This window comes from Ammospiza nelsoni, chromosome 20 (assembly GCF_027579445.1).
Source record: "Ammospiza nelsoni isolate bAmmNel1 chromosome 20, bAmmNel1.pri, whole genome shotgun sequence".
Classification (NCBI taxonomy): Eukaryota; Metazoa; Chordata; class Aves; order Passeriformes; family Passerellidae; genus Ammospiza; species Ammospiza nelsoni.
Window position 1 is genome coordinate 11,044,533 of NC_080652.1, and position 12,109 is coordinate 11,056,641.

General features: G+C 45.2%; 1 protein-coding gene across 2 annotated transcripts in view; it reads left to right on the top strand.

The window, feature by feature from the left end:
• Positions 1-12,109, top strand: part of NEK6 (NIMA related kinase 6) — a 101,995-nt gene that overhangs the window by 79,628 nt on the left and 10,258 nt on the right. For both annotated transcript variants that reach the window (XM_059486217.1, XM_059486216.1), the window contains exons 3-7: positions 871-1,011; positions 1,930-1,992; positions 3,082-3,192; positions 6,403-6,511; positions 7,753-7,860. In XM_059486217.1, coding sequence (XP_059342200.1) covers positions 871-1,011; positions 1,930-1,992; positions 3,082-3,192; positions 6,403-6,511; positions 7,753-7,860 — 532 coding nt within the window. The remainder of the gene's footprint in view (positions 1-870; positions 1,012-1,929; positions 1,993-3,081; positions 3,193-6,402; positions 6,512-7,752; positions 7,861-12,109) is intronic.

Here is a 12,109-nt window from a genome sequence, read left to right on the forward strand (position 1 = left end):
GACTTGTTCCAGAGTGCAGGGGAGACAGGAGGGTTCCTAAAGTGAACCATGGCCTGAACTGCTTGAAAGGAGCATGTGGAGAAATGACCTTCCTCTTTCTGTGGGACTTGCCTTCAGAAATAGCTGCAGGTCCTAACACTGGGCTGAAAGCTTTTCCTGCATTTCAGATGCCAGTTCCAGCCCTGTCCTGCTGCATTAGGAAATGGCAGTGCTAGCAATGGTCATTCCTTATGCCTGCAGCCCTCCCAGGACACTTGTGCTGGGCATGGCTGGGCTGCAGCCTGCCTCATCCCTGGGCAGCCCTTCCCCACCCCCTGTGCTGGGAACTTCTCTTTTTGGGGGTTTTGGTGCAAACTCTGAAGTGGCTCAAGATGCTGAAACTCAAAGTGTTCTACTTGGCACGTGTGCTAACTTGGAGTAATTAATTTTGATAATTTCTTTTTTAAGGACTGTTTGGCAGCCGTGCTGTGCCAGAGGAGCCGAGCGGGGCTCCCAGGAGCCCTGGGATCCGTGGAGTCCCCGCTCCTCGTCAGGCTGGGCCTCCCTGCCTGCCTGCCTGTTTACCTGGGGCTGCTGGGCTGCATCTCCCTGCTGACACAGGCAGGCAGAGCTGGTGGGAGGCTGTGGAACGAGCCAGAGCAGTTGGGGATTAATTAGTTACTTACACGGAAGGCAAGACTCTAACTCCTTTTGTAAAGGAGTCCTTTGGCTTCCTCCAGCCCGTGTTGCTGCTACATGTGCCAGGAGTCGGTGTGTTTGTGGTGGGATGTTCTCCACTCCCAGGGCCAAGGCTGAGCCCTTGGCCACGAGCAGGGGAGCAGGAGGGGCCGAGTGGCTCTCTGGGGTCCCTGACTGCCTTTCCTTTGACAGAGACATTTAACGTCGTACCCGTATCGCTGCACCTTGGCAGATTTTCAGATTGAGAAAAAGATCGGCCGAGGCCAGTTCAGCGAGGTTTACAGAGCTACTTGTCTGCTGGACAGGAAACCTGTGGCTCTGAAGAAGGTGCAGGTGAGCATTTCCTGCAGCCCCTGCTTTGGGGTGGGATGGGAACCATCCAGGGCTGGTGAGCCAGGGCTGCCAGCTCTGCCCTGCAGGGTCTGGTCCCTCATCACCCCTCAGGGGCTTCCTGTGTCCACGTCAGGATTGCACAGCACTGCTGCTATTTCATATTTATTTCAAATTTCACCTTTTACTTTGGGAAGAGGGCTCACCAAATAGTTATTAATGTGTGAGACAGCGAGGACCTGTGGCTGTGCTGGTGCCATGAGGAGCTGCCATCCCAACACAGCTGAGCCACAGGAACATGGAAGGAAAAAAGACTGGGGCTTGCTGGTGGAGTTGGAGAAGAATTTGTGAGAACTTGGATGTCAGAAGTGTAGATTTTTTTAAACTTGGCTGAAAGTATTGGACAGTATTGAGAACAGCATTTTGTTTGAAGAAATTTCCCTTTAATCCTTCAACAAATCCTCGAAACTCCCATATCCAGTGATTTACTGATCATTGCAGAATGCATATTAATGCTCAAAGTTATTGTTAATTATTACAGAGAAATCAGTGGAAGCTGTATCTGTTTAAAAGAGAAAAGTAAACATTTTGTCTTTTATTTACTATATGGAATTGATAATAATTAAACCAATGAAAATCACAGCAGCAAATTCACAAACTTGTATCTTTCTTTTTTGTGCTGGTTAGAATATTGCCTATGGGTTTTAAAATTAGTTTTTACCCCAATGTTATCCCTGTGGTGGTTTCAAAATAAAGAAAACATTGATCTTTCTTTGATCTGGGGATTGTGTGAATACTCATTACATCAGAGGATGTACAAACTGGGGAAGGAAACACCAACTGCTTGTTAAAGTATAAAGAAGTATAAAGTACTTTTTTTTTGTTGTTTCATTTTTATCTTCTATGCTTTTGTGTTTGAAGATTTTTGAAATGATGGATGCCAAGGCAAGGCAAGATTGCATTAAAGAAATTGACCTCTTGAAGGTAAGAATTTTTATAATAACTTTTTTATTTTTTTTTTATTTTTCTTTTCTTGGGGTCTTGTTTTTTGTTTGTTTTGTTTTGTGGAAAAAATTGTTTTCAGGTTGGCAAATAAAGCTTACATAGTAAAGGAGAAAGCAGTTTTGGCTGTGCATATCATATATGTGTGTGTATAAATATCATATATGGAAAATGATAATTTAGATAAAGGCTCTGAAACCAGAGTGTGTTTAAGTGATTAAAACAAGTAGTGATTTTGATGCCTTAGTAGCTTATTTTAAATTGTTGGTTAAAAACATGGATGTGTTGCACTTCAAATACCTATTTTTAGTAAATGTAACAGACTGCAAAGGGCTAAAAATTTAGTTTAGCAAGTCAAATTTCATTCTAAAAGTATTAAATAATTACTTCTGTGCCTGTGATTTTGGGGATTTCTGTTCAAATTCATGCAGTTGTAGCCTGAGTCTGTAGGCTGTAGGGAAGGATAAACATGAGCCAGTTGCTCAATATTAAGGAGGAAAATAATGCTGAGGTTTACGTTCAGAAAGAGGATCTGTGGTATTTTTGGGTTCTAGGAAAAAAATAAATTCAAGCATCAGTTGTGAATGTAGGAATGAGCTATACTGAAATGAAAGAGGGGAATTAGTGAAAAAGCCAGCATAACTAATCAGATACTGACATGTACAATTTGTGTGGTTTTGTCCTCCTCCAAAGTTTAATTTGAGCTGTTCTTTTAAGGGGCAAAAGACCTTGAGTACTGTAACCAACATCTGGGGGTTTGTTTCCATTTAATGGGGGGGGAGGGAAATTGGTTGTTGCTTAGGAAGGCATCCTTCAGGACATTGCTTTCAAATGTTTTGTAAGTTTGCAATAGAAGAGGTTGTTTCACTCTGTTTGGGTGGAATTGCTCTTTGCCAAGGACACCTCCAGGGTGCTGTGCCTGTGGGAGATGCTGTTTGTCCCAGGGTTTTGTCTGGAGCAGTTTGGCCCAGGCTGTGGGTGCCCTTGTGGCTCACAGGAGGTGCAGGTGCTGTGCCTGGAGTTGTCCTGACCACCTTGTAACTGCTCCTCTTGCATTCCCTCCCTCTGCAGCAACTGAACCACCCCAACATAATTAAGTATTTGGATTCTTTCATTGAAGACAATGAACTCAACATTGTCCTGGAGCTGGCTGATGCTGGGGATCTCTCTCAGATGATTAAGGTAAGGATGTGTCTGTCCTGGAGGTGCTGCAGACTTCCAGGATTAGGCAGGCCTGAGGCAGTGGGTGAGCACAGCTGGGTTAGAAACACTTTTTTACTCCCCTTGCAGTTTTGCACACCCATGGGTTGCTTCCAGACCTGAACCCAAGTGGCTGGTGGCATTTTAAATACCCCAGCCATGCCCTGAGTTTCTGGTCACTGCTGCAGAGGGAAGTGTCTGTGATCTGGTGGGACACGTGTGTTATTTGCAGGGTTGATTTACCCAGCCCATGATTGATGGGGACATTTAATTACTGTTGGGTTCACTATTCACATCGCCTGTCTGCCACTCTGAAGACATTCAAGGAAGTCTATTGACTTCCTTTGCAATGGGGATTTGGGTTTGAGAAAATGTTTCAAGTACTTGTTCTTCTTTTATGTTGCTCTTAGGAATACTTGTATTGCTGCAAACCAGCTTTAGTTAAGCTGTTACCACCTGCTTTTATATTTTCTTTGACATGTTAATCTTTAGACATACATCCCTTGTGAGAACAGATGTGTTATATCATGTTTGTTAGCACTCTCAACCTTCTCTCTATGTTTTACCTGGTTTTTGCCATCATTATTCTGTAATTATCATAAATGAATGTTTGGGAAGTTCTCCTCCTCCTTGTTGTCACAGTTAAAATATCTTATTAACAGATTTGTTTTCTTTGCCAGCAGAGCCATGAGGCACTAGGCCAAAGGCTGTCGAACAAGTTCCCCATTCAGTCCATAGTCAGTGGCTAAATTTCCAGGATCTGGGAAGATCTGCTGGGTGTGAGAGGAGAGCCCCTGGGCGAGTGCTGGGAGCAGCAGTTGGCAGAGTCACCCTGGGACAGCCCTGGAGCTCCAGTGCAGCCTCCCCCGAGGGGGAAGGGTTGCTGGGGGGGCACAGCAGCTCTGCCTTTGGCCTCCCTCTTCCCTTGGGGCTCCTGCTGCCTTCTGCCCTTTTCCCACCATTTCCTGGGAGACTTGCAGCTCATCTCAGGCCCTTTGTGCTTGTGGTCAAAGATGGAAAAAGCCCAGGGATTGTGGGAGCAGAAGTCAGGGCTGTGTGAGGCCTCTTTGGGCTGTGCAAGGGTTCTGCTTGACTTTGCAATCTTGGCTTACAAAAGTTTTACCTACAGAATTGTAAGATCTCATTATATGAAATATTTGTATTTTTTAGTCATCTGTAGTTTTTAGTTCAAAAATACTGACAAATACGTTCATTTGCTTATCAGGGTTGGCTATTTAAATTTTAAAAATAACTTTCTGTGTCATTATAATAAGAGTTACATTTTCCAAAACATAACTAATAGAGTCTCGGATTGGTGCCTTGCCCAGTTCTGGACTGTGCTGGCTTCCAGTGTCCACAGCTCTGTGTTCCCTCTGTATTTCAGACATGAAGAAGATCATTTCTTTTTTCAAGGTCATATAAATGAAGTTTTTCAACTGGTACAAATCTAGGAATTAAATTTTTACAATTTCTAACAGAGGTAAAAAACCCAAAACCAAGCCCTAAAGGCAAGAGGGAGCAAAAGCTGCCTCCTAAATGCAGCTGCACTGCAGCAGGGGAGTTTCCCCACCAGCTCCTCCGTGTCACCCTCTCCCTCCCTGGGAGCTGAAGCTCCTGTGTGGGTTTTTGGTGGAGCAGCAGTGACAACCCAGGCAAGGTGTGAGGGTGATAAACCCAGGGCCTGTCTCTGTCATGCCCCGGTGCCTGCATTATTTATGAGGGATGTAGAGCTGCAGGAAAACCCACTGGAGAGTTGGGACTTCCTTGTAAATGTCAGGCAAACCTTATTGGACATGACATTTAGAAAATTATCACTTGTGGTCTTGCATATCCACTCTTAAATATTTTAATGAGAATGAAATAATTTTATTGTGTATATAACACTTTCTCCCTCACCCTCTGTAATTCCTCTGTGCTCTCTCTCCAGTTTTGGGTTGAGACTGTTGCAATCTGTCAGATTTGCTGCCTGGGGAATTGCACAGTCGTGCCCCTTCACAGCTGATCTGCAAAAGAAAATTTGCCATTGCTTGAGTCAAACACGAGCTGGTAACAGCGTTTCACATAAAATAGGGAATGTGACAACGGACATCAGATGTCAGTGCTGAGGGGAAAAGCATGAGATGCAGAAAGGGGCAGCAAGCCATTGCCTTCCTTTATTCCTGCTGCAGGGGGGAATCCTCACGGGTGCCATGCAGAGGAAGTGCAGCTGTGCTGAGGCAGGAGGGTGCGTGGTGCTCCCAGTGCCACCCTGTGTGGCAGGGCTCGAGGAGCAGTGGGAAACCTCTGCAAGTGTTGAAGGGTATTCTGTTAATGCTCTGGCTGTAGAGCTGGCTCAGTGAGAAGCCAGGGACCTACGATCCAAACCCTGCAGTGTTGGGATGCCTGGGTGCGGTGCCAGACACGGCTGGGGTGCCCCCCTGCAAAGGAGGGAGAGCAGCTGAAGATCTGCAATGTTTGGCCTTCCCTGAAGTGTGCAGCTGGCTCTTTATTCCTGTAGTGGCTTGAAGAAGACTCCAGTATTGCAGGGAGCCAGGGCCACGCTGCCCTCGGTGGTGCTGCTTTGTGCTGCCCGTTTTTCTGAGAGCTTTGAGGCACCAGAGGTCCCTGGAACGGGGCCCGGCTGCGCTCGGCGCTGCCTGAGCACACCCAGCTGATCAGGAGAGCCTCTGTCACTGCAGAGTGCAGGGCATTTAGTATTCCTGTTATGCATGAAATGGAATATATTATTCTACCTGATCACAGAAAGAACACGGATGCTTTATTGATGCTCTGGCCATCTTTTAAAAAAGGAAAGCAGATTTCCTTATTCTTGTTAGTAGACAATGCAATAACGAAGGTTTACAAGGGGGGTGTTTAATGGCCTTTTGTTTCTTAAGGCAAAATATTTGAGACATTTGTTGTTTTGAGGCATTAAATATGTTTTGCAAGGTAATTAAGGAGATTAATGCTAATCATAATTGTGTCCATTCAAAAATGTCAAACCTATTTAAGCATATTTTTCATAATAGTTGTTAATTAGCGAACTGCATCGAAGTTTCCACACAGAGAGGAGGAGTTAAAAGCTAATCAGAAGAAAAGTCATGCAGCTGCAGATCTGGAAGACGTGAGCAACCTGCAGCTGACTAACACAATTCCAGGAACGAGTCCAATATGTTGCTTTTTCACTGATCTTTTATTTATTTCCTCCCACAGTATTTTAAAAAGCAGAAACGGTTAATCCCGGAAAGGACGGTGTGGAAATATTTTGTGCAGTTATGCAGTGCAGTGGAACACATGCACTCCCGCAGGGTGATGCACAGAGGTAACATTAATTCAGTCTCTTTTCACTGAATAATAATATAATGTTCCAATTAGTAAGCGCCTACATTCAAAAACAATTATGCTGATGTTCAGCCAATGCATGTTTAGAGAGGCTGGAGCCTGCGAGATGGATTTCTCCTTCGGTCTCTGCCTCATCGTTAAAGCATTCAGGCCGAAGTGAGGGTGGTATTAGGAAGATGAGCTGCTTTGTATTCCAGACACTGATATTAAGTAGAAGTGTCAAACTTGCCATTAGAAAAGTGTCAGAAATAAAATGCTGAGACTCCTGGATACAGTGAACTCTAAGAAATAGTCTTCATTATATTAGCTGTGACCTTAGAGAGTTGAGAAGAGTTTTCCTGTCTAGCGGGCTTTTCTGAAATATTAATACAAATATGTCCCACACTCTCATAACCTGTTCTCTATTTTCATTAATTATTTTTGAGTCTCTTGTCTCAGAACATCTTATAACTTTGAGCTCTATCCAAAAATTACACTATTGCTTTCAGTGTCAGTGAGGTGCTTTGGGAAGGATTGGACTCAGGAAGTGCAAATTTCCCAAAAGGTACCAGCACCCATCTTGGCTGCTTGTTAGTTCCTTCTCCTTTGAAGGAGGAATTCTTCACTGTATTTTTCAGCAATGTGATATCATTTTTGCTCCATTACACATCCCCTGGTGCAGTGTATCACTTGTACCTGAATTAGGGCTGTAATGGCTGAAATGGGGAGCCTCTCACATTGGGTCTGCTCTAACATGAGGAAAGAGCCTCTCAATCAGTTCTGACATGACTGCTTGGGAAACTGGGGTTGTAGTGATATCTACCCTCCATGAACCAGCTGGGCTGTGTAGAGCCCAGAATTTATGTATATGTGGAACAGTAATTACCCTTTTCATGAGGGGATGGTGGTGGGCAGTGCAGTTTCCTGTGCAAAGTGATCATTCCCAAAGAGAACTGGGCTCGTGTCTTTGATTTCCAGCAGTTAAAGAGGTTGCCTCTGTTCTCTTGAGCTGTTTCCTACATTTTCCCTCATTGGTATTTCTTGTGTGCTGGGAAGTACACTCTGATTTTTGTGTCTGTGCAGAACTGGAAGCCTTGGAAGGCTGAGCCTATCAAAGCTCTAAAGAAGCAGGTTCTGCTCGAGCCCCTTTGTACCGTGAGCGCTCCAGGCGATGCTTCTATTGCAGCATTAGAACCAAATAACCTTTTGTGGCTTTGACCTTTTACCTTTTTCTTCTTGCAGACATAAAACCAGCCAACGTGTTTATAACAGCCACAGGGGTGGTGAAGCTGGGAGATCTTGGATTAGGCCGGTTTTTTAGTTCTAAAACCACTGCAGCACATTCCTTAGGTAAGCTGTACTCGTTAGCAGGGCTTGGCGTGCGCTCCCAGCTCTGATGTTCACGTGCAGGGTGTCTGTCCCCCTGGGGTGACATGAGTGGGAGTCAGGCCATGGGGACTGCATTTTAAATGCTCTTTGCAGGCATTCATAGGTATCTTCTGTTTAAAAACCTGTTATTTTTTTCTGGAAGGCCTGGCCTGGTGTGTGTTTTACAGCACACATGGCAAATGCAGCTTTTCCACTCTAAAGAGCACTTTGGCTGCACGGTGCTTGCTGGAATTCAGTGTTTCCCCCCAAATACCTTTTACCTTTTTACCTTGCTGGTCAGGACTCTGCCCTGATAGGGCTGGGACTGCCTGAGGTGGGTGAGCCCTCATGGCTGATCTGTCCCAAAAAGGGACTTCACTTGAAATGTGGCCTATGCTTTGAACATCCAGCTTTTCTTCATACCTTACACATATCTCAAGGTTGTCTTCCTCATTTTTAGTTTTAACATTAATTCTAGTGCTATAGAAAATTGCATAGTTATGCAGTTCATTCTTCAAGTCTTACAGTATAAAGTATTTCATAATTGTCTCTGTAACCTCTTGAGAGGTGGCTGATTTTCAATTTTTATTAAGGGATCTGAATTTTTTGAGTCCCAAAGGTGCTTCTGTATTACAGCAGTGAAGGAACTTTGGCTTTTGGTGTAATATTTAAGCTCTTTTAAACCAATGTCTCTCAGTTGCCTTTGAAACACACAATATTTGTTTCACATTTTTGTTTGTGCAATTTCCTCTGCTGAGTGTGTCTTGCTGAATCCTTTCTTGGATGTGAACAAATTTCATTGCTAATCCTGGCCAGTAGCACGGGGCTTCTTAGTGCACAAGGAAGGAAAATACCTGCCTTGTTTTGTGTGTGCTTAAAAAATAGGAAGCATTTCTGTAGTTTACTCTCGTAAAATAGGAGATTTCAGATTACCCTTTGTATCAAAAGCTGTCCTAGGATATATCCCCACCATACTTAATAGATGAAAATAAATCCTCTTCACAGGAAGTTACAATCACATCATCTGAACAGGCCAAAATATGATCATGTCTAATTATATGATCTTATCCAGTTTGACTGCTGCACTTATTATATTAATAAGAATAAATTGGGGCTTGGAAACTGGCTGCACATGTAAGCCAAGCTTGTGACCTTTACCAGGGCTGCTCCCCCTTAATTGAGAAAGCTGGAGTAGGAAGAGCTCAGCCCCTGGTGCACAAACCCTGCCCTTCCTCACATCACCAGTGTCCTGCAAACAGGTGAGAGGTGCAGGACAGAGGGAGCGGTGAGAGGGACGGGAGATGTTGTGAGCGGGATGGACACATCACCATTTCCAGCGGTTCTTGGATCCAAGTGAAAAAGAATATTTTCACAATCGGAAAATACGCAGACGTGACGCTTCTCTCTATTTTTTGGATAGTTTGCCAGAGCTAGAGGTTTTGTAGCAGCAGGAAATGGACTGTGTTGGGTTTGGTTTAATGAAGACGTTTGCTGAAGGAGCTGTGAGGGACGGACACCCCAGACCAGGGCAGGGCGGGCGCCAGCGGGGCCAGGCACTTCCCGCTGCTGCGTTGCCCTGGCAACCGCCCCGAGCCATCATTTCTCTGGCTGCTGACCCATGAATTGAACGTGCGGCTTATGCAAATATATTCATCTCATTTCTCCCTTTGCTTGTATTTGCTAGCAGCAGACTGGCATGAAAGGGCATCAGGCAGCCCCGACCCGGCTGACAGGTGTAGCAGGGGCTCGGCAGCGCCCGCCGCCGCGGCGGGAACGGAGCCGTAATTAGAGCAAGGAACAGAATGAACGTCAGATGAATTACCAGGCAGCAGATCATATTTGTCAGGGAGGATTGCATACATAAAAATTAAGTGACAGTACATGCCGAGGTAATGAAAGAAAAATGAAAGATTTGCCTGTACACAGCTCGTGAGATGCCGGCGAGCGCCGAGCTCGGAGCGCCAGCGGGAGCCGGGAGCGGCGCCGGGGCAGAGGGACACCACGGGGCAGGGAGAGCCCTGGCCCCTGGGAAACCTCCGTGGGCACACCTGCCACAGGGGCAGCAGGGCACCTCCAGCTCTCACAGTGCGGGGACAGGCAGCAGGAACCAGCTGGGGCTGTGGGAGCTCACAGGGTGACACCTCAACTGCCACTGCTCCCTGGAGAGACAGGAGATGCTTCTCCATAGGGAAGGGCTCTTCCTGTACAAGCCTTACCAGCAAATTCATGTTTGCAAGGTACTGGGTGTAGCTGAGGTGAATTTTACTACTTGTTACAACATGGTGGTTCACCTTCCTTCCCTAATTTTGGACTTGGCAAACTTAACATTAATCTTGATAGAGCTTGTTTTAATAGGAGCTATAATAAATACAGAGAATTTCCATTAATAATACAATGGATAACTTTTTTGAGAACTGGTATAATGTCCATTTTTAGCCGAATAAACTTGGCATTATCCAGAACTTCTGACTGGCTTTACATTTTGAAGAAACAAGAGGAATAAGAAAAACATCCAACCAAACCCCAAAAGAAACCAATTTTACACAGAATAGTCTTGTTTTGGAGCAGATGATTTATTATTTATTCTTGGACAAGAATATACTTGGAGCAGATTTTCCTTCTGGGAGATTCACATAAGTCAAATCTTCCCAGTTTAGAACATGCCAATAGCCCTGGATTGGAGTACATGGGCTGTTACACGTTCCTTCTGGTTCCTGCTTGCATGTCAGTGTGAGCAGGGAGGAACTGAAGAGCTCTTCAATAAATGGACCATTTGTCTGCCTTCTTTTCTTTCTTTTGCTTGCCAAGCCAGTTTGCCATCTGAAACAAAATCCCAGGGCTTGGAGGGGCTGGTAATCAGGACTTGGTAAGAAAAAAATGGACACAAGAAATCCACTGAAAACATCACCAGCCAAGTGTGTTTGGAGTTCTTGGTTTGTCTCTAGTTCGGTATTTGTGGAAGAAAAGAGAGCTGCAGAATTGCTGCAGGTAGATTGTGCTATTTACATGTGAAGAACTCAGCCAGCCAACCAAAAAACCCAACCCAACCACAGAACTATAAGGAGTTTGATAGGGTTGTGTGATTCAATTATATGAATGAAATGAAAAAAAGAAAAAAAAATAAAGAGCTTAGGACAACAGGTCTTGGAACAACAGCTGCAATATTATGCACAAAATATTTATTGTTTCTCTCGAAGAGTAAGTAGATTTCATCTAGGGATGAGTTTCTGAGGAAGCATTGCTCATTGCTGAGCCATGTTTGCAGATGTGAGAGGAATGGAATTTTAATTTCATTTTTGGAATAACTTTGCCACCTTTGCCTTTGTTTTCCTTGTGAAAGAAGAGACTCTGATCCTAATCTTAACTGGGAATAATTAGCATTTCCTTACCTTGGATGTTGCAGCTATCCCAGGGCTGTTGTAGCTGCCCATGGGCAGTGCTGGGAGAGCAGGAATGCTCTGGCATCTCTGAAGTGGCTGATGTTCCAATGAAGGGCTCCAACTTCCAGAAACAGAGCAGGAAGCTCCTTCCTTTACCGTAATCTTCCCTGTGGTTTTGCGACCTTTATAACTTCAAATGCATTACTCTACCGCCTGGTGAGTAATGTTGAATCTGAGCAATATTTTGTATTTGCAGCAGGGCAAACGCTGAAGAAAGTTTCTGATTAATAGTCTCCGATTAGACTGTTCTTGTCAAATTGACTAATGGGATGCAAGGGCGAGCCCCAGCTGATTGCACTGGAAGCCTTGTGCAGCTTCCTAGAAGATGCTCATTACAGGAGATTCCCACATAATGTTGGACAGGCCAGAAAGAGAATTGGCCTTGTCAGTCTTTTATCATGGCAGTTATTTAAAAATTAATGCATCAGTTTGGAAACGCAGAGCCCTGCTTGTTTGTACATTTGCTGACAAGGCTACAGTAATGATAGGTAAATGTGCAAGGTGGGCTCCACGAAATGAGCTCAGGCGTGGAGCGCTCCCGGAGCCATTAATGGGCTGGAACAGCCCTGTGCCCCCACAGCGGGGCTGGTGACGCACTGAGCCGTGCCACAGCCCTGTCACAGCCCTGCCATGGCCCTGTCACAGCCCTGTCACCGCTGGCACGGCCGGGCAGGCGTGATCTGAGCCGACAGTGGGGCCAGCAGAGCTGCTGCCCTGGCAGCGGGGCCTGCCTCTGGAGCCCACACGCTGCTCTTGGTGCCCATGCAGTGACCTGGAATAATGGAGTGCCA